Source organism: Larimichthys crocea, chromosome XIX (assembly GCF_000972845.2).
Source record: "Larimichthys crocea isolate SSNF chromosome XIX, L_crocea_2.0, whole genome shotgun sequence".
In the NCBI taxonomy this organism is placed as follows: domain Eukaryota; kingdom Metazoa; phylum Chordata; class Actinopteri; family Sciaenidae; genus Larimichthys; species Larimichthys crocea.
Genome location: NC_040029.1, coordinates 12,711,478 through 12,732,445, shown reverse-complemented (window position 1 = coordinate 12,732,445; position 20,968 = coordinate 12,711,478). Strand labels below are relative to the sequence as shown.

Below are 20,968 nucleotides of genomic sequence, written 5' to 3'. Positions count from 1 at the left end.
AGATCTGCAAAATGTTTTTGCCTTTGAGCAAAATGTCAGTTTAATATTTGAAGCTGTGGTTTCAGATTCTTGTTTTTCTCTCTGATTATCAAACACGGTGGATTATCTGTCTTAGTCACACGCCATCCTGTCTTGTTGTGCGTGTTGGGAATGGCTGTCTAAGTCTAACATTAGGAGTACAGTAACAGGATTGTACGGTGGTGTGTTTCAGGATCGCCTTGCAGGAGGAGACTAACAGGATGTCGGCCAACGCGCTCGCCATCGTGTTCGCTCCCTGCATCCTTCGCTGCCCCGACACCATTGACCCACTGCAGAGCGTCCAAGATATCAGCAAGACCACGGCGTAAGTCCACCAGTATTGTATTGTATTTTTGTGAAGATGCAGGTATGAGGTTTTGTTTTTACATACATTATTTCTCATTACCTCATACTCTGTGTTCAGTTGAGTAACAGGAGCTTTTTTTTTTGCCATGACTTTAATTGACTGATGGTCAGAAAACATGTCTGGAGGCCTGTAGGGACAACGTTTGAAACAAAGACTGAAGACTCAATAAAACTTTGGCTTTGACTGCTCTTCTGTCGGAGCCATTTGTAAAGTCAGTCTTATCCTCGTTGGAAAGCATTTCCTCAGTGGAGATTTGCACATTGCTACTGTAAATGAACACACACATACTAGTTCCTTCATGACAAACTGATGTGAACTGACAATGCTTACATTAGCTTACTAATGGCTTACTGATGATGATCTGCAGGACACTGCATGTCACAGTTAGAAACAGTTTTTACTGTGTGTGTGAACGCAGCTCCACAGTCAACAACAGAACACACTTCATGTTTAAAGTTTTTACATCACGTCAACACGTGTGTTCATATTCACACGCTCTCTCTGCTGCAGGCTGCATCACACTGTTTAAATACATTACATTATACTTTTTTTTCATATCTGGTTGTGAATGACTGAACAGTGCAAAGATTTTTTTGTAGCTGCTGCAAGGAATTGTGGGACGACATTACTTCCTTTCCTTTCGTAAAGGATGGTCTGGTGTATCCTACTGTATGCTAAAGGAGACAACAAAGAAAGCACTGAAGCTCCTTCCCCTAACAGTCTGAGAATTTGAACAGCTCTTATCATGGCGGCTACGTTAATACTTCAGGGTCATTTCACTCAGTGAGGAACCTTCATGAGCAAAATTGACTATTTGACCACGTGTCTTCCTGTTTTAATAAAAACAAATCATATATTTACACAATATCGTTTGCTGCTGTAAAACATGTATTACAGTTTGTTACGCTACAGTGAATTCCTGTTTCAGTAGTCGATGCTTTTTACTGGAAGGACCAATACACTTAATAATTCATTTAGATAATCTTTACTAGCGAAGAGGTTTTAATGGTGCAACCCCATTTAGTAAATCACTAGTCTGATCTACATGCACATATTTGATTGAATTCTGTTCTAAATGGATTTCTTCCCCGTAGGTGTGTGGAGCTGATCATCAACGAGCAGATGAACAAGTACAAAGCACGCCTGAAGGACATCAGCAGTCTGGAGTTTGCAGAAAGCAAAGCCAAGAGCAGACTGACCCACATCAGGAAGTCCATGGTAAGATCAGCCTGCTGTCAATCACCTGACAACAGCCCGCCCAGCCGGGGCTTCTATGCAGAGTTACTTCCTCACGCTAAAGATATTACTGTGACGTTGACGTGGATGTTTTTCTACCTGTTCCTTTCACTCATCATTTAAATGGTGACAGTTTTTCAGCTCTGTGAGCAGCTGGCATGGTTTTAGACACGGCCATGGCAGGAGTTCATTCCTCTGTGTTCCTTCACATCTTTCATCCACAGACTTTGCTGTGTTTTTGTCACATGAGCAAAACGCTGACACAAAACACTCTCAAAGGGATAGAGCTTGAAAATGTACATGGCAAGACACAGTGACTACTTTACAAAAAATATTCTTCTTATCAAGAAGTCCCTGTTATATTTCTATATGTTCACTAATACCTCTCTATTTCTAGTAACACAAACATAACAGTAGATGTTAAAAATGGCCTAAATGTATTTTTCTTTTACTGAGAGAAAAACATAAATATGAGTGTTAAGAGTGACAGTTACATACATACTTACCAAATGTGATCAGTACAGTAAAATATTATGTTGCTCATATTAGTCATTTCTTAGTCACAACAACAAAAATATACATATGTCTTGCTGTGAACAGCTGGCCTTTATTAACAATCGGGGAAATTGCTTGTTGTTCAACTGAAGTTTTTTCTGAACTTAAAAAAAGTACTTCCCCTTGTAAGCTGCCATGTAAACAGCAGCAGCAGAGGCAGTGACTCACATCAAATCCAAAGTGTAACTTTATATACTACATTTCAACAAGGAATGAAATGACTGTGCTCTCTAAGGAGCAACAAGCTTTGTAACGTGTCTCTCTGGCAAACACTGATCGGGAAAATGTTGTTATTCCTAAACTTCCCAGCCGACTGTATCTATCTAAACATTCCAAGTAAGCATGGTTTGAATTGTTTGCAGCTCAAAAGATGTCTGGACATTTTAAAACTTAGCAAAAGTAGGTTAAAAGGTGACACTTGTTGCCTGGAAACTGAAGTAGTTCTATTTAACTAAAATGCCTGAACAACCAAATGTAGCTCATTTTGAAATGCCTCGACATCTTTTGACACGCAAATCACCAAATCCGCTCTTACTTGATAACCTTCATTACTCCTTAACCCTAACCTGTCCTTCCTTCCCCCCCTCCCCCTCCTTCCAGAAACCTGTACTAATTGCTGTTAGGTTTATGAGCATAACCCGCACTGCCACCCCGGTATGTATGCCCCTGCCACTCCATGTGCCCGCCCACTACTAGTCCTGTCCTGTCCGTCAGTCTATCTATTGATCCGTCCACTCATACTGTCTGTCACCTCCAGCCATAGTACTCGTCACGTTTGTCTGCAAGTTAGTTCTCTTTTATCTGTCTGACCTTCTGTTGTTGCAACCTAGTTGACAGTTGTTGTCGCTGTTATGGAATTGTGATTGAATAATTCACGAGGGGACAATAACCCCTAAAGTGAACATGTTGTTTGTTAATATCTACCCGACTGTGATACACTGTGGTATAATTAAAATCAGTTTAGGGAAATCATTTGTTCAGGTTTTCTCATTGATTAATAATATAATTTATAATTAATAATACATATTGCTTGACTTGAGTTGACTCTCATGAAGCCACTTGTACTCTGACTTAACCAAAGCAACACCAACACCACGATGTAGCTAAGTCCCATCCCATCTAATGTTAGACATGACAGCAATGTTAACAAACTAGCGTCACTGTTCCTATGGGTTATTATTCTTATTATTTCTTGCTTCTGACATTTAGGCAGGTGTTGTGTGTTTTTACAGTTTCATTACAGGTACTGTGTACTGCTGTTTGTGTTTGTAGTGAGCGCTCTGACACAGCTGCATTCTGACTCTAGCTCCACTGACTGCTCTTTGCTTTCTGTTTCTGCTTCACGACTTATTAACGCGCAGCCTAACACAGCTAAACTTAAGGTAATGCCTACCTGTGTGTGTGTGTGTGTGTGTGTGTGTGTGTGTGTGGCAGAAGCTGTGTTTGTATGTGTGTGTATTGAACAGCAGGCCTCATAGTTTTTCTAGCTGTCGTGAACTGTGTTCGATACCTCATCTGTATAGTCTGTGGGGTCCAAACATGTAACCATGTCTATAGTGAGCTGTCTGTGCACCATCACTGTCAACCAGATAAACAAACTGTTATCGATCATCCTCCTCTAACACACTCTCTCCATCTCGCTCTGTTATTTTCTGTGTGGACTCACAGAGCAAAGTTCGTGTTCGGCAAAGCAGCACCCACGTGCCCTCGCCTCCTCTAAGCCCCAGGGTGCCCGCTGTGGTGGATGGAGAGAGTGCAGGAGGTGGAGGTGGTGGGGGGGCGGAGGAGGAGGAGGAGGAGGAGGAGAGGATGCAGCAGAAGCTGGGATGAACGAGCAGCAGCTGGCGATGCAGCAGGAGGAGCGAATCCTCACCGAGCAGATCGAGAGTCTACAGAAAGAGAAGTATGACGTCTCACTTGATGTGTGAAGTGTTGTTCAACATGTAACGTAAAGTTTTAGTAAAGCACAGATCTATTCATTTACTCAGCTACAAATATGAGGACAAATATTGTCTTTTCTTTTCATGTCTCCTCGTACTTCCACTCCATTATATTTCAGATAAATCACCCCTGTGTCTGTCTCATGTGTGTGTTTGTGTTTGCAGGGAGGAGCTGACGTATGAGATGTTGATCTTGGAGCCGCGGGCGTCTGACGATGAGACCCCTGAATCCGAAGCATCCATCGGGACAGCAGACAGCTCTGAGAACATCACCATGGAGACGGAAGGAGCCACCTCAGACCCCTCTGGTATGTCTGTTATTAATCATCAAGGATATTTATTTTCACATGCACACCACAACATGACTTGATTACCGTTTATGAAGTGATTAAGGTAATAGCTTGATTAAAGTTAATCACATTATATTTACAAGTAAATGTCCTGCATTCAGAATGTTACTTTAAGATTCACTGTGTAGGGTTTAGTCTAGGGGTGTAGTTGCCGATTGCAGCCGCATCGTCTCACCTTCCGCTTCCCTGCATAGTGGCCACCATAGAGCCAGTATTTAGTTTGTCTGTTTTGGGCTACTGTAGAAACATGGCGGTACAAAATGGCAGACTGTTGAAGAGGACCTGCGGCATCTGTAGATATAAAAGACTCATTCTAAGGTAACAAAAACATAACGGTTCTTATTTGCAGGTAAATAGCAAAACATATTACAAGTTCTGCCATATTCTGTAAATAGAGCCTTCTAAATCTGACACACTGGACCAAACACATGGATGAACAGCATTAGTGGGCCACCTTTATCGAGTCCAAGACCAGGACTGATTGAGACTGATCCAAGTCCAGATGTGCAACTTTACATTTGAGTGTCTTTATTATGGTGTAACAATAACATTCTGTATGCAGATGAGTAATAGCAGACCTCTTCCTGACATAGACTTATGAGGAATAAAGCTGTGCAGCTTGGAGGGTCTGATGCATTGACACCTGTACTGCGGCTCTCTCCACAGAACAAGGCTTTTATCGCTCCAGGAAGTCGGACACAAAGGGCAGACGAGCTCTGCGCCGTCAGCCCGACTCCCAGGACTCCGCCGACTCCACCTCCACCGTCTCCTCCTCCTACCACCCTTCCTCCTCTGTCTCCTCCAACGCTTCTGGCTCTCTCTCCCCTCACTACCGATTCCGCTCCTCCTCCTCCGGGCCCCTTCTCACCTCCTGTGGTTTAGGTGCCCCATTGGCCGAGGAGGAGGGGAGCCAAAGAGCCGGTAAGACCCGCCACAGGCTGAGGCTCAGCCGCAGCTCACCACGCGAGCCCTCAGGGAGCCACCGGAGGGAGTCGGACTTCAGCTCGGGGCCACAGCAGCTGGTTCTGTACGGCAGCAACGAGTTCATGGTGTGAAGCCAAAAGGAGGGAAGGAAACGCCGGCTGCAGCCTGAGTGCAGGAGGGTGTACGAGAAGGGGGAGGAGGGAGAGATCCGGGGGGTTGAACGAGGCTGGTTACGGGGCGAGGTTCGTGCCCAGTGTCGCCCTCTGCCCCTCCTCGGTGTGCCCACCCCCCTCCTCCCCTGGTCCAGTCAGAGCAGGAAGTAGGAATAAAAGAAGAGGAGACTGGAAATGTGACACAGAGGGACAAAATGACAGGTTGTCAAAGAAAAGAGGACTGAAGCTGGAACAGAGTAAAGTGAAAAGACCCCTGCTGGAGCCCCAGGGGTCGCTCAGAGGAGAGAGAGATGAAGGGAAGGACGGGTGGTGCGAGACAGAGAAAACCCACACCTGCAAAGCCAAATCTGATAGTGCCCCATCTTTTTTTTTTTTTTTTTTAGCATGTGGGCAGGTGGTTAAAGCCACCCAGAAGAAATGTAGCCATACCGACTGAACTGGCAGACTTTTTGTCTGTAACCAGCGCCAAGCTAAGTCTGCTTTTCATGTTTACACAGGACACAGCAGCCAAAAGGCTGCACGACACTCCATCACACCTTTCTCCTGCGTCAGTTTGAAGAAACTGTACAGAAATATGTTACAGCTGTATGTTACATTATTATTATTATTATTATTATTAATATTATTATTATGTTACAGAGGAAAAAAGTGTACATAGGAAGAAACTCCAGTGCTGCTCCGGGGTCGTTCAATGTTGATTAATCTCTATTTCCTGTTCCTCTGTTTTTTGCAAAGTGAAGTGTGAAATCCAGGTTCCACTATGGTTTCTGTGCTGGTCTCGTTCAGTTTACCGTCATTTGGTTTCACTCTTTATTTCACAGCGAACGGAGCCAGTTTCCGGGTGCCCTCCCTCAGGTCACGCTCTTGAGTAACAGTTGAAGGAAAAGCGATCCGCACTCACAGTGCTATGTAGTGTGCTGGTGTCACGTTCACTCGACCTGAGGTGTCAGATGTCAATCAGCCATAAGTGTATTGTATGTATCTGCCTTTTTCCTTCTGTTTGATTCAGAAACATCAGTGTTACCATGTCAGGACTTGAATTTATATATGTATGACTTGTTGTCATGTTTTTTTTTTGTGTCAGATGAAAGCCATTTTTTCTTTCCTCTGTGTTTGTGTGTGTGTGTGATTGAATTCCTGGCACTGTCCTGCCCACTTTGTGCATGTGTGGTCTTCTCTACTCACATACACTAGTGTGCCCCCACCCCTGTAAAGGTGAAAAAGTCTCTGCAACCATCAAACAACACTAAAACTAACTCAGACTTCTGAAATCTTTCATGAGTCTGCGTTTTACTGCACCTGTGGGGAAACTCTTGCACTCACCCACACTTTCAAACCGTCCGCGATGTCCTCTGAGCCAGCCACAGTACTCTTCTTCTTCTTCTTCTTCTTCTTCTTCTTCTTCTTCTCGTTCACCATCATCTTCCATCCTCTTCTCTCCCGGCTCTGGCTGTGAAAAGTAGCATTTAATCTGCCTGTTAACCAGACAAAAACGAGTAGCAACTAACTGAGACCGTCCACGTTTTTCTGCGTACTCTTAACTCTCTTTCTGTCTCTGTCCATAACCATATCGAAACAGTGTAATTTATCAGATTTATGGGCCTACTGAGTAGCTTAATGGCAATGATGTCTCTGTACCTTAGCTGCAACATCCCTCCTTGCTTGCTGCGTCTGTGATCAGATACTTTGGGAGCGAGCTTCGACCTGATCTCACCAACACAATCAGTGTTATTCAACTTTTCCTTGAAGCTGGAAGTCTCAGTAAAGACTGTGCTGATCTCGACTTTTAATGCAGGTGTGGAGACTTGCAGTGTGCTGTCTTTTTACAACGTGAACTGTAGACCTGTTTAGAGAAAAAAAGAAAAAGAAAAAAAGCTTTTGGAGGTGAGCTGAAAGGACAAAACTGATTCCAGGTCAGAAAACTTTAAGTTTCTATTTGACGGTATGGTCTTTGTACGTGTCCAGGCTGTCAATGTGGCATTCAGCCAACAAAAAAAAAGAAAAGTGAATGTACCTGTCACTGGAAGGCATGCTCTGCTTTCTCTGGTTGTTTTTTGTTCCTCTTTTATACACAGTGTATGTACTATTTATGATCATGCTTTTGGGGTGTACATTGGTTTAAAAGAATCTGTTCTAAAATGTGTTATAAAAGGATATATTATCCTGTGTACGGTTCATTATCTACTATTAATCATGTCAACATGTTAACTGGCCACAGTCAGTCTGTCATGTTTAAAATAAAGCGTGTCTCTTTGTCTGCGCCACTCTGGACACGGTGATGTATAAGGTGCAATTTGTGTTATACTTCTTTTTTTTTAATGATACAAACATGTCTATGGTTGTAAGAAAAAAAAAAAAAGACTTTACGGGGGAAATTCATCTGCTTATTAAAAAAGCAAAAGTGCAGCCAAACACAAATGAGTGGAGTAATATTTTAGCTGACAGGAGTTCAACACTTACAGGTCATTTCATTCATTTCTAATGCATTATGGGGTCTTCTTTGGGACAAATCACACATTTGTTCCACAATTAAAGGTACCCCGTGGAGTTTTCTTCCACTTGTATCCTCAAGGCATGAGCTGATTTCTAAAATATCCTGCATTGGTTACATCTGTGATCTCTATCCTGCAGTCTTGTTTTTTTGCTGGCAAGTTGCTGCATTTCTTTGCATGATCTGTGGAATAACATGAAACCGTGGCCAGTATCCATCGCCTTTGTGCATGTGGTTACACACGTGAATCAGCTGCATGGCTGTACTCGTGGTCAAAAACTCCACCTGATCAGCCTCTGATGTTGGGCAATAAGATTGGCTCTGTTTCATTTCGTCTCAAATGTGCTGGATGTGGTTGAAATCTAATCTCAGTGTGAGAGTACAATGGACAATAGACAGACAGACAGACAGACACTGACCAGTAAAACAGAAACTGTTGATTTGAATTTAGTTTGAATCTGTTCGACGGGAGACATTTTGACTTATCACAGGTGTAAATTTTATTCAAATGAATTGTGGCTGGTTTCCCTGGAGCTGCTTGAGTTTCAGATTCCTGGTTACTGTGCACGCTGACTCATCGTCATGCCTCACTTGAGCACTTGAAGGGCGGAGTCTTAGTTATTGTTTTTCTTACCATGACTCATCGAAATGTCAGTGTTAAAATGCCTATTACTAATATCTGGTTAGTATCAGGTTTGTCGTTTGTCAGGTGTGTTAAGACTCTATATACCATATGTATTTTTTAGGTTACAGCTCTATTTTTATTTGTATTTAAATGTTGACATCAAATATAATATACAGTTATTTTTGTATATTTGACAGTAAAAGTATAGATTTATGAATTTATTAAAGGTCCAGTATGTAAGATTTAGTGGAATCTAGTGGTGAAGTTGCAGATTGCAACCAACTAAATGCCACCTAATACTAATAATAAAAATACTAATTTTCAGGTGATTATAAGTTATGAATATTTCTATTCTATCAATAGATTCCCTTAAATGTTACCAACTGTCAGTCCACCTTAAACTGAGTTATTTATTGTAGTGGTAGAAGTAGTACTGAGATCTTTAGCAATACCACAGTGTCAAAATACTTTCTGTTACAAGTAATAGTCCTGTATTTGAAAAGTATTTCCACTGAAATATACTTGTACTTGTAGAACAAAAGCCACAAATCAAAACGTGAGGAGGAGCTCACTTTATCTATTTCATTAATTATTGATATATTGTATTCATTTATGTGGATAATTTATGATCAATAATGTAAACACGGTGTTTATTTATGGACTGATTTAAAAAAACAAAAACAAAAAAACATAAGCTGTGTACGCGACTGTTACCACAACAAAAGCCTTTATTTCCCGTCACCAGCGGCTCAAAAATGAAACTAAACAGAGCGGAGAACAACGAAGAAGATTCCAGCCTTGTGCTGTGTTTTGTTGACGGGCTGACGGGGACAGACGGGATTCAGAAAAAAGAGTTTCCTCTCCAGTTTCTCTTCCACTGAAGTGAAAGCGGGTGATGTGCCTGTCACCTGCCGCTGCCTCCATCATACATGAACACAACCGAGCTGACAACAGCTGACTTCACATCTGTCCCACCACCACTCAGCTGATCCTCATCAAAGTGTCCACGGTGAGTGACTGTAATGTTCAGCTGTGCTTCTCCTCTCTGTCATGTTCACTCTGTACATCTGAATCTGAATCTCATCAGATGTGTGTTTCTTTAAATCCTGCAGATGCCTGGAACCATTGTTTTCTTTGACCTGGAGACCACTGGTTTAGGTAACATCAGCTGTCCATCTCTTTGTCTCATCACCTTCATTTTTTATATAAATATATATTTATATGAATTACTGAGGTTTATATGTGATGTTGAAAATAATAGGTCCATTTCCAGAACTTTCAGCCACATCCATTAAGATTTTTATGTCTAAATAATGTTCTAGTCTGCTGTTGAGTAGGACACACTGACTAAAGTTATTAATTATTTTTATCCTAATTGAAGCAGTGATGGAAGAAGTACTCACCTCTTATTTAAGTAAAGGTAGCCAGGATTAAAATAATCCTATGTTCAAAATTTTAATTTAACATCAAATCATACTTACTTAGTACTAAAAGTAAAAGTACTATAATACATGTAATAGACTTATTACTTGATTATCATTAGTGTTAGTACTGTGTAAGCATTGTTAATGTTGGTAAAAATGAAGTTTATTTTAGCTACTTTAGATGCTTCTGGGCTTAATGCATAAATAACTCATAATTTTATTAATAATCAGCATCTGCAAAGTAAGTAGTTAAACAAATGTGCTGGTGTAAAAAGTACAATATCTGCTTTGAAATGTAAAAATGTAAAGTAGTATAAAATTTAAATACTTTAGTGAAGTTATACTTGAGTAGAGTATTTGAGTAAATGGTTACATACACTGATTTGAAGTCAGTGAATCATCTGTAATGAACAAGCTAAGTGTCTGTTGTCACTGTGTACCAGTATGACTACCTGACAGTTGAGCTGACATCATGATTTTCATGATCATTTCTTATCTGTCCGGTCTGATGGCTCCACCCATCAGGTGGAGTCTTTATGTGATAAGACTGCTTTCCAGTTCCAGACACACCTCTGCTACACGCAGCTGCTACATACTACATGACACGCTCCAATCAAAGCTGCAACATGCAGACTTAACATTGGAAATGTGCAGCTGGAAGTCTCCTTACAGATTATACAAATAAGACAAAATATTAAATACATACTCCTGAGAGCCTGACAGGATTTCTCAGTATTTTCTGACATTTTAAAGACCAAATGATTATTTGTTGAATTGTGAAAACAAGGAAGCAGATTTATTCCTAACTGTAAATACCTATGAGGTATGTATGTCAGTTAAAATGACCCCTCCTGTCACAGGAGTTGGGCCTTGACTGAAACTGTCAGATTTGACTGTGAGTCAGTAGTCATGACTTTGTGTGGGTGTGTTCAGCTAAAACGAAACTTTGGCTGCACACTCCATCACACATTCGTCAGGACGTCTTGACAGACAACTCTTTTATGTGGAGTTATAGTTATGATCGTGCAGTGACTGAACAGACAACAGGGGGAGCCAACTGCACAGAAAATAAATAGATAACTCACTGTCAGCTGATGAGTGAAGAGGAACAGATGATGCTGTTTCAAGATTTAAGATTAGATTTTTAAAGATCAGGCTCCATATGGAACAGATAATATATAACATGCTGTGATCTTTGGACAACAAAATGCCTGTTGCCATCAGTTTGAAAGTCTTCACTTCAACTTCACTGTTTTCAATATCAGGAAGTACAGTTTCTGTTCCTCACAAATCCAGCTACTTGGGTTGCTTGGCAACACCTATCCAAACAGGAAGAAGACTCTTATCACACTGTTCACTTCACTGTGGGATTGTTTTATTGCTTTTAGCTGCATCTCACTGCCTCCGTCAGTATAGAGCTGCCACCACATGATAAGAGATTTCTCTTAGCTCAAAGTACGGTAGAGCTCAGATCATAGCATTACCAGAAACATCAGAATTTCTATGTGACAACATGAATGGACGAACTGTTGCTAAGCTAAACGTTTTCTGGTCACTTTTCTGTTTATATACCTACAGTAGACTTTTCATACAAAGCATTAACACTATCCCTGTGTATGCCTGGTACGGCTAACCTTCATAAAAAACTGTGTGTCCATTCACAAAACTAGTATTTTCCCCATCTGACAGCTGACATTTCGCCATGCAGAACTTTTCCTGGTGAGATGGTAGTATGCTTTTAATGTAGTGAGTTCAGGGGAGGGTTGAATTTCCTTTACTTTTCGTCCCCTTGTTTTCATGCGGCGTTACATCTCATTCAGCTGTTATCTCATTGGTTGGGCTTTGAAAAGGTCATCGGCACGAGAGGTCAAAATTGAAACTATTTTGAAATGAGCTTTGAGCGCAGTGCTTCATGGCACACCGTCGATGATAGCACATCACATAGTTCGGCATCACCCCTCCTCCCGTACAAAGCACAAAGTACACAGTCTTCATAGTTTTGAAGAAGCATACTGGCACCTTAAGGGATTGCTTAGTTATTATGAAGATGGTTCAGCTGTTATCACCTGAAAATTTGGGAAATCAGCTTATTCTCTTTCTAAAGGCCCCCACACATGATCAGCGGTAAGACCACTCTGTGCTAACCGTGCCATTATTTTCCTAATGGGAGAGCAGTGACACCCAACACTCAAAAGTTCAAATGATTTCAACTTTTTTTTATTGGATAGACAGCTGAAGAGTGACAGGAAACATGGGGAGAGAGATGGGAATGACATGCAGGAAAGGGCCACACAGGTCAGGATTTGAGCCTGGACCTCCGCAGCAAGCCTTCACACATGGGGCGGCTGCTCTACCGACTGAGCTAAACGCCACCCCAAATGATTTTTTGTAAAGATAATTTTTTGGGCTTTTTATGCCTTTAAAGATAGGATGGCTGAAAACAGACAGGAAGCAGAGAGAGGGGGAGTGACACGCAGTAAATGGCCGTCCGATGCGGGATTCGAACCGGGGCCAGCTGCAGTGAGGACTATAGCCTCCACACACGGGGCGGCTGCTTAACCCACTACGCTACCGACTGCCCCCACCCCAAATGATTTCAACATTGACCTTTGCCGTCACTAACCTTTCTTGTGCAACCAATGCGATAACAGCTGTATGTGACGTAGTGTAGCAGTGAGACTGAGAGCAGAGAGGGATGGAAGAAATGTAACTCTTTCCTCAGCTCAATGTTATAACACAACTTTAATTAAAAACATAGCGTGATCTCACTGGGTGAAGTAATTCATGACAGAATGTCAGACGGGGCAACCAGCAGCTTTGTAAATAAATGTAAACCTCTAATCATCCATTGGTTTGTGGGGGAACAGAAACTTGATTCATATTTGATCAGCACTGCTGAGTCTGCCGTGTTGAGCTGGACGGAATCCCTGAGAAAGGTATCTTCAAACGGCTAACAAAAGAAGAAAGTCCAACACATAATCCACAACAGTTAAGACAATGGTTAAAAAGCTTTATTTATTTATGTTTCTTTATCCTCAATATCTACTTTCAGACACCACAGTGTGTGACATCATCCAGTTGTCGGCCATCTGTGGAGAGAGGGTCTTCAACACCTACACCCTCCCTCGCCGAGCCCTCACTGAGAGCGCCAGGAATGTCACAGGCTTCACCGTCAATGACGGCAGCCTTCTTCTCCACGGGGATCCAGTGGACACCATTCCCCTTAGAGATGCTATTACCTCCTTCATCACCTTTCTGCGCGGCTTCCATTACCCCGTGGTTCTGGCAGCCCACAATGCAAGGCGGTTTGACGCACCCGTGCTAACCAGAGTGCTGCGACAGTTCTCCCTCCTGCAAGAGTTCCAGCATGTGGTGTCTGGGTTTCTGGATACTTTTCTGCTAAGCAAGAATGTCTTTCGTGGTCTGGGCAGTTATTCTCAGGAGTACATGGTCCGCCACTTCCTGGGAAAGACCTACAACGCTCATGATGCTGTGGAGGATGCCAGGATGCTGCAGGAGCTGTTCAACAGATGGAATCCTAGCAGCTGGGATATCTCTAGATTTACCTACAGGTCATCTCTAGCATTTTAAAAAAAGAACAGGTTTCATTTTGCAGTTGTGTTCTCATCATGTGTCTTCAGGTTGTTGGACAGACTGACAGATTCATGTTTTAGAAAAAAAAAGAAAAGAAATGACAGTAAAATTTGACATAAATTTTAACATTACATATAAAACTGACATATGTAATGTTGACTCTGTATAATGATTTATTTTCAGTTTTGTTGTCTGTAATTTGTCTCATAGTCACAAGCAATGTACTTATAGCACAATATTCCTCCAAGAATCATTAAACTGAATGTTTTATTTTCATGACTGCTTTTCTCTGAGTTCATTTGGAAAAACAGCATTTCTTTTCCCAAATGAATGCAACACGCTTCTAGTTTTGAGTTCTTTTTTAGATCTATTGAAATGAAAGTGAAAGTTCAGCATCTGGCCCCGTTAAACTCATTCAACTGCCACAAAATGTTCCTTTCTTTAAAGTTTAGCACTACAGCTGGGCCTTCACCGCCAAGGAAAGAAATAATCGCAATAAAAGCAGCTGTACAATGAATTGAAAGGGTTTAACAACTGCAATCATTTAATTAACGATGATAAGGATGTAAACATATAGACCATAACATCAATAACATTCTCTAGAACAAGAAACATTCTCAACATTAACTTCAGAAAACTGGAGACTACTTAGGCTACATAGTTGAAATTAAATAAACTCTAAAGACAAAATCTGGAAATATAAAATGAGGTCACCCAGAATGTCACCGCGTGACGCTGCTGACACGGTTTCATCACCATGGACAGCACTGTGAAATCACGCAATTTGCGCTAGGATTTTTACAGACAACCTCCGAAATAAATACAAATTCCTGAATGTCCACTTGGCCAGTAATCAAGGTGGCTTAAAACATAGGCCTACGTTACATGAAAACGAAGTTCATTAGTCTGTCTTTCTTTATGAAGTGGGCAATGGCAGCGTCATAAAGTTTGTCTTTTGATTTGAGCTCCAAAAGAAGTCCTTTCTCTATGGACATCAGTGCCAAAGCTCCCAGGCAATCCTGTTCAGTACTGTTCCTGGCGTGCGTCTTGATTCGCTTCAGAGCCGAGAAAGACCGCTCCACGGAGGAGGTGGACACGGGGATGGTCAGCTGTGGCATGCTCTCAGTCAGCTCAAGTGTCAGAAAGTGCAGCAGGGCTCCTTGCCTCAAAGTTTGCCATGTTGTACATGGCCGTCAGTTCAGTCATGAGCCTGGGGAGGTCAAAATGCTGCCCGTAGTTTTCAGTGAGGCTCTGAAACTCATTATTCATAGATATAATAAAAGTATTTTCTGCCAAAACTTATGAATTTAAGTAATTCTTACATTCTCTCTAATTGGTATTTCTATGGTCACAAGGTAGGAACATTCTTTTACACAGAGACTCCTCCTGATTCTGTGAATGTTTGATGATATTTTACACTGTAGATGGTGGGATCTTCAAAGTCTTTGCAATTTTACATTGAAGAACATTTTTCTGAAATGTTTAGATGTAGTTTGTTGCAGATTGGTTAACCTCTGCCCATCTTTACATCTGAGAGGCTCTGCCTTTTTGAATTGCTCCTTTTATACCCAGTCATGTTATGCTTTTGTTGCCCCTGTCCCAACTTTTTTGAGATGTGTTGCTGCCATCAATTTCAAAATGAGCTAATATTTTCCATGAAATGCTAAAATGTCTCAGTTTTAACACGTGATATGTTGTTTATGTTCTATTGGGAGTAAAATATGGGTTTGCAATGATTTGCAAATCATTGTATTCTGTTTTTATTTACGTTTTACACAACGTCCCAAATTCATTGGAATTGGGGTTGTATTTCATTTACATGCCTCAAACTTAATATTTCTTCAAGATGATGATCCATTGTTATATATTTGTGAAAACTATGTCTCTGTTAATCTGAATATTAGACAACATGTGATTTGAATATATTTCCCATGCTGCACACCAATCAACAACCTCCCTTTCCAGCATTATGTGGACGGCGCCGTCAGCGACAACCTGCCTCGATGTCATCTGAGAAACACAATCACATTCTCTGCGTATGCTGGTGAGAGTGATCTCTGCCCTCGAGGAAGCACACTCAACTTCCATGAAGTTGAATCACATATATTGCATATTGCTGCCAACGAGACTTTAAAGACTTTAAATATGGATGGTTCAGATTTTGTTTCGGTGGTATTACTTTAATAATGTTGATACTAATGGCTCACAAATAAGTCTGTGTCATGCAACTATTTTGTTTATGTGGGATATCAGACAGACAAAGAATAAATTAAAACCAGGTTAAGCTTAATTCTGAGACTAATATACTGTATACTATTTAAACATTTTCAGCACTAACCAGTAACCACACCAAACCATCTATTGTTCCTTCTTCTCCTTTCCAGAGAAGTTAAAAAAAAAAGAATAAAAGATGTTTCCAAAGTTTGTTTTCCTGCCTGAACAGAAGCTTGGCTGAGAGAAATTGGGTTAAAATCTCCTTTCTGCCCTCTGCTGGTCACAAATTAGTCAGGCTACTGCAACTTTAAATATAAAGCACACATATCAATGATATCAATGGGCAGTAAACAGCTGCAATATTTTATAGATTTATAGATTTAGCTTGCATCCTCACCAAGCTCCTTTTTGATTTTACAGGCAATGGCTGAAATCTGCCACAATGGATACATGGATGCTCTCCACTTCCTGCAAGACAACAGTAAGGACATCTTAGAATTGGGGTTCAGCTGTGGGTGTTGGGGTGGAGGGTTGGGGATTGGCGGAGGGTGTTTGCTTGTTTTTATGTTTTTATGTGAGCACTTCATGTTACATTTTTTGCATGAAAAGTGCTATACAAAAAAAGTGTGATTCATTGATTGTAATAATCACTGTTAAACATTATTGTAATAGCTAGCCATGGTTGTTGATGAGGTGAGTAATCCAGTGCTTCTTATTAAATACCCGTCACAGATCTGATCAGCGGTGCGTGTCCCATGAGAAGTCTGGAGACAGACTCACCCAAACCTGCTTGTTGTGAGCTGGTGAAGAAGTCAGCTGAAGGTGAAGCATCCAATGAGAGCATAGAACACAATGGACTGGAACCACCTCAGGAAGAGCACTGGTGGCTGGATACACAGCTCATAGAACACCTCCCAGTTAACATTAAAAAGGGTAAGGCCTGTCACTGGAGGGCAGATGACATGATCAACAGTCCTCCTTGTTTGGGGAGAAGAAACCTAGTACAGACAGAACTGTAGTACTATACTACTGAGCCAGTACAGTACATTTAATGCAGTAGAACTAAATATGTAATGTTGTTCACTGTATTTTTCTCAGCGTTGTGTGAGGCCTGTAGAGAGACACATGCTGCTGGAGGTCTGTTGTCCCACATGACGTACCTGCCAAAGAAAGTGACCTCTTACCTGCAGATCCCCAGTATTCTGCCCATGGGGTCCGCCAGCTCTCTAGCTCAGAGGTAGAGTGAACTAGCCTGAATTCCTTGTGATTATCAAGATACTGTAATAGAAACTCTAATATGATTATCAAATCATATTACAGCATCTTTGTCATCTCCAACTGTTTTGTACTGTAGACCACAGGTTATAACAAAATCTACAGATAATTGATGAATACCCTCGACCTGGTTGTATTAATAATTTGGAACCACAGGTTGATACTTTTCCCTTAGTGGTAGTGCTATGTAAAACATCTTGGTACTCATTCTACCACTGTCAATATGTGCTCATGTGCTCCTTTCAGACTCGCAAATTGCATCCCAGATGTACCAAGGGACATGAGCCGGCTCTATGGCATGGCTGTAGACATATACAAACAAGCTTGGAAGGGCGAGGTGGAGGACTATGACAGGTAGGCAGTGTAATAATCATATCTCCTGTCCAGATCTTCAGAAATGTGCAGCCTGTTGCAAGCTGCAATGCTTTACTAACCAAACTTCCCCGGAGTTTCTGTGCTCTCTCATCCAGCAGGTTCTCGTGGATCGTGGCTGCTGCTGTGATCCTGCACGACGTCCACTACGCATATTATTACCGTCATTATTACTACCATATCTGCTACTGTGGTCATTTTATCATTCATTGTAATTCATTGTCATTTTATCATTCATTGTAATTCATTGTCATTTTATCAGTCATTGTAATTGTACAATATGTTTGTGTTGATTTGTCCTGTACATGTGACACCTTGCACGTCTGTCCGTCCTGGGAGAGGGATCCCCTCTGTGGCTCTTCCTGAGGTTTCTTCACCTTTTTTCCCTGTTAAAGGTTTTTTGTGGGCAAGTTTTTCCTCACTCGAACCGAGGGTCTAAGGACAGAGGGTGTCACTCCCTGTACAGATTGTAAAGCCCTCTGAGGCAAATGTACTTTGTGACTTTGGGCTATACAAATAAAATTTATTTGATTTGATTTTGATTTAAAAAACATCATGTTTGTTTTTTTGTACTTGACTTAATCAGTGCTCTGAGCTAAAGGCCTGTTGGTTAAGCTAATCCTGTGCTTTTTCCAGTGAGACTCCACTGCGGCGATGCACAAGCTTGCCTCTAGGCCTGAACTGTCGACTCGGAGAGAAGACCTAAATCTCTTCCAATGACCCCGAATTACTCCCACTCAGCTTTACCTTCACCTGTAACACACATAATGTGCTGGATCACACAGTGATCAGCGTTCAAATCTTGGTAGGACCTGAATTAAAGGTCATCTCAGAATTTACAAGCACAAGCATTAGCCTAACAACACTGAGGTAGCAAGTATAAACCAATAGTTAAGTAGCACATTGCTTACTAGGACTCAGCCCAGGATGCCATGAAGCTGTACCTAAGATAGACGCTGACACTAGGTCATGTTCTTGTCTAAAAATCACAGTTTGGTTCAGAAAAATGGATTTAAAATGTCCCATTATCTTGCTAAATTTGTGAATCTTAGTGTCACTTGATATTGAAATTTGCTCATTATCTCATATTCAGCCGATCATAATAATGTCTCTTCAAGGATACTCCATTTGTTGCATTAAATATACAGTGTTTATTTAAACCATATTTAGAACAACATTTTAAAAGTCTTGTATAAAAAGGAGTACCTCCTGCTAAAGAACCAAACCTGTTAACCATGACATCTATCTTGTGACTTGTCATTTCATGATTATTCTGCAGGTGGAATGGGGAGCAACTGTTGTAATTTAATTAATAGATAACATGAGTCATTTTCAGAAGTTCAGGTACGGATTATTCAACCTTAACCTTACAATCAGATCCCACTGAGATTTGAACTCCGATCACTGGATTCAGAGTCCAGAGTGAAACCATTACACCATGAAACCACCTTGTGGAAGACTTTTTGCTGCGTTCACAGATAACCGGTCTGTGTGGGAGATATGCATGTATACTGTTTTAAAGTGTTTATTCCCTCTTGTGAGGCTGACATATATATCGACATATATGTCGTAATATATCGTGTATGTGCGTGGTGTGTGCGTGTATCCTTATGTGCTGTGGTCATATATATGGGCTCAGTGTCTGTGTTCAGATATTCAATAACTTACAGCCTTCATGTTGACTAACCTCGCTCACAGCAGGTGACGTTGTATCCAGGCAACAGTAGATGCAGTCTCTGTGTACAGGTGACTGTTAAGCGTGTACAACATGACATGCACCCAGAGATAAGTCTTTAAATGTGTGCTGTCTGGAGACCTGGAGACAATGAGTCGGTTTATTTACACTCTGACAGAAGCCAGTTGAATCTAATAAAGAGATAAACACAGTACTAAGACTATCATTATGGTTGTCCACATGAATATTAAAATCACAATAATTACTTTATCTGTTTTAAGGATCAAGTCTGATGCAAACTCTGCAGTAGGACCAGGAGCTCGTTATACTGTAACAAAAAAATTGGATGTAATGTTTTCAGGTTGGGTGAGTGAGGCTAAGAACCAAATGATTTAGAATTTAGCTTAGGTTTAGATTATTAATACACTTAAGTCAAATATGGCTCCAATCATGGCAGTACTCCCTGTCATATCTACAAGCTGCTGTTGCATATAAGAGAGTCCGTATCCCATTACCGGTGTATTTTCCCCTGGACTCTCTCAAGAAACGAGATCAGCCTAACATTACATGCACTGACATTAGATAACACATGAACATGATGAGAAACCCTAACGTGATTATGTTAGTACACAATGTAAAATCACGTTACTGGCACCACATCACGTTGATCATGTTATGTAATTACTGTATTATTTTCAGGATTCTATAATATGGCCCTTAACAACACTTCTTCATCGCTTCGGTGTTTTTTTTTTTTGGAAATTGAAAGAAAGTAATGGAGCGTTGTGTTGTGCCGGTTGGGTTTGGGGTACACTAGCAAAGCATCACAAAGGAGGAAACCATTTTGTGATGTGCATGAGTTTCAGACTTCATTACTACAAACATATAGTAATGATATGTTAATTTGACCAATTATATTTGAGCCCCTGAAATCAGGAGACTGTGTAAAAAATGGTTGCAATTCCAAAATGTTTATTCATTTTCTTTGTTCTACCCCTGATAATATTTCTTAATTAAACTTGTTGTTTTTTTAAATTCCAAAGACTTTTCCTGATGGTCATTCATATTTAATTTATTTTTTGATTAAAGAGTCAAGGATGTAATAAAGTTACATAGCGTGCAAATGTGTAAATCATTGTTCACTTTGTTCTCCACATTGAATTGTGTCTTTGCCTCAATTTACAGCTACAGATGCATGTGCATCAGTTTATTGGGTTACAACAAGATACAAATAGTGAAAGCAACAATTTAACTGTTTTTTTTATTTATATTTTTTATGATTTGGTCTACCACTAACTATTGGTTCTGAAAAACACAGAGGAATACTTCTTTTTTTGTTTTTTTGTTTTTTATTTTTGTTTTTTATTTTTTTCTTTCTTTTCTTTCTTTTTTGTATTATCTGCAAAACTGTATGGGGAGACCGAAGCACTCGGGAAACCCATACAGATATGGAGGGACATTTGGAGCCACTAAGGTGTTAGTTTTGATGTGGAGTCATGTTGCCTGGGCTTCTTTACCTTCTTACTGAGGAATTGGTGATGTTACAAGTTTGGGTTCTGAAACACAGGTGACCGTTGTTTTTTTTGTTGTTGTTTTTTTAGGTTATTTGTCTCTGACTGTGTGGGAAAACCGAAGCACTCGGGGAAACCACACAGACATGGGGAGGACAGCCTTCTCACTTCTCACTTCCTTCAGTTGTTGGGCCTGTGAAACACTGGGGGACTTGCTGCTGCAC

At 40.9% G+C, this 20,968-nt stretch overlaps 2 protein-coding genes and 1 non-coding gene across 17 annotated transcripts in view; 2 read left to right on the top strand and 1 right to left on the bottom strand.

The window, feature by feature from the left end:
- LOC104929550 (unconventional myosin-IXa-like) overlaps positions 1-5,271 on the top strand; it is a 135,000-nt gene extending 129,729 nt beyond the window's left edge. For 11 of the 15 annotated variants that reach the window (XM_027291535.1, XM_027291533.1, XM_027291527.1 and 8 more), the window contains 8 exons: positions 212-343; positions 1,480-1,603; positions 2,777-2,830; positions 3,538-3,558; positions 3,845-4,079; positions 4,282-4,424; positions 4,710-4,784; positions 5,133-5,271. In XM_027291535.1, coding sequence (XP_027147336.1) covers positions 212-343; positions 1,480-1,603; positions 2,777-2,830; positions 3,538-3,558; positions 3,845-4,006 — 493 coding nt within the window. In that variant the 3' untranslated portion in view covers positions 4,007-4,079; positions 4,282-4,424; positions 4,710-4,784; positions 5,133-5,271. The other 4 variants (XM_027291534.1, XM_027291532.1, XM_027291536.1 and 1 more) reach the window with 4 other exon arrangements.
- A 10,304-nt stretch (positions 5,272-15,575) lies between these two features.
- Positions 15,576-17,689, top strand: LOC113748354 (patatin-like phospholipase domain-containing protein 2). The gene is made up of 5 exons (XM_027291847.1): positions 15,576-15,741; positions 16,332-16,392; positions 16,644-16,844; positions 17,010-17,148; positions 17,433-17,689. The coding sequence occupies exons 1-5, from the start codon at positions 15,736-15,738 to the stop codon at positions 17,542-17,544; spliced, it is 519 nt and encodes a 172-aa protein (XP_027147648.1). The 5' UTR covers positions 15,576-15,735; the 3' UTR covers positions 17,545-17,689.
- Positions 17,690-18,933: 1,244 nt separating this feature from the next.
- trnaq-cug (transfer RNA glutamine (anticodon CUG)) lies at positions 18,934-19,004 on the bottom strand. The gene has a single exon. It is a non-coding gene; the product is annotated as a tRNA-Gln (tRNA).
- Between the last annotated feature and the right edge of the window lie 1,964 nt (positions 19,005-20,968).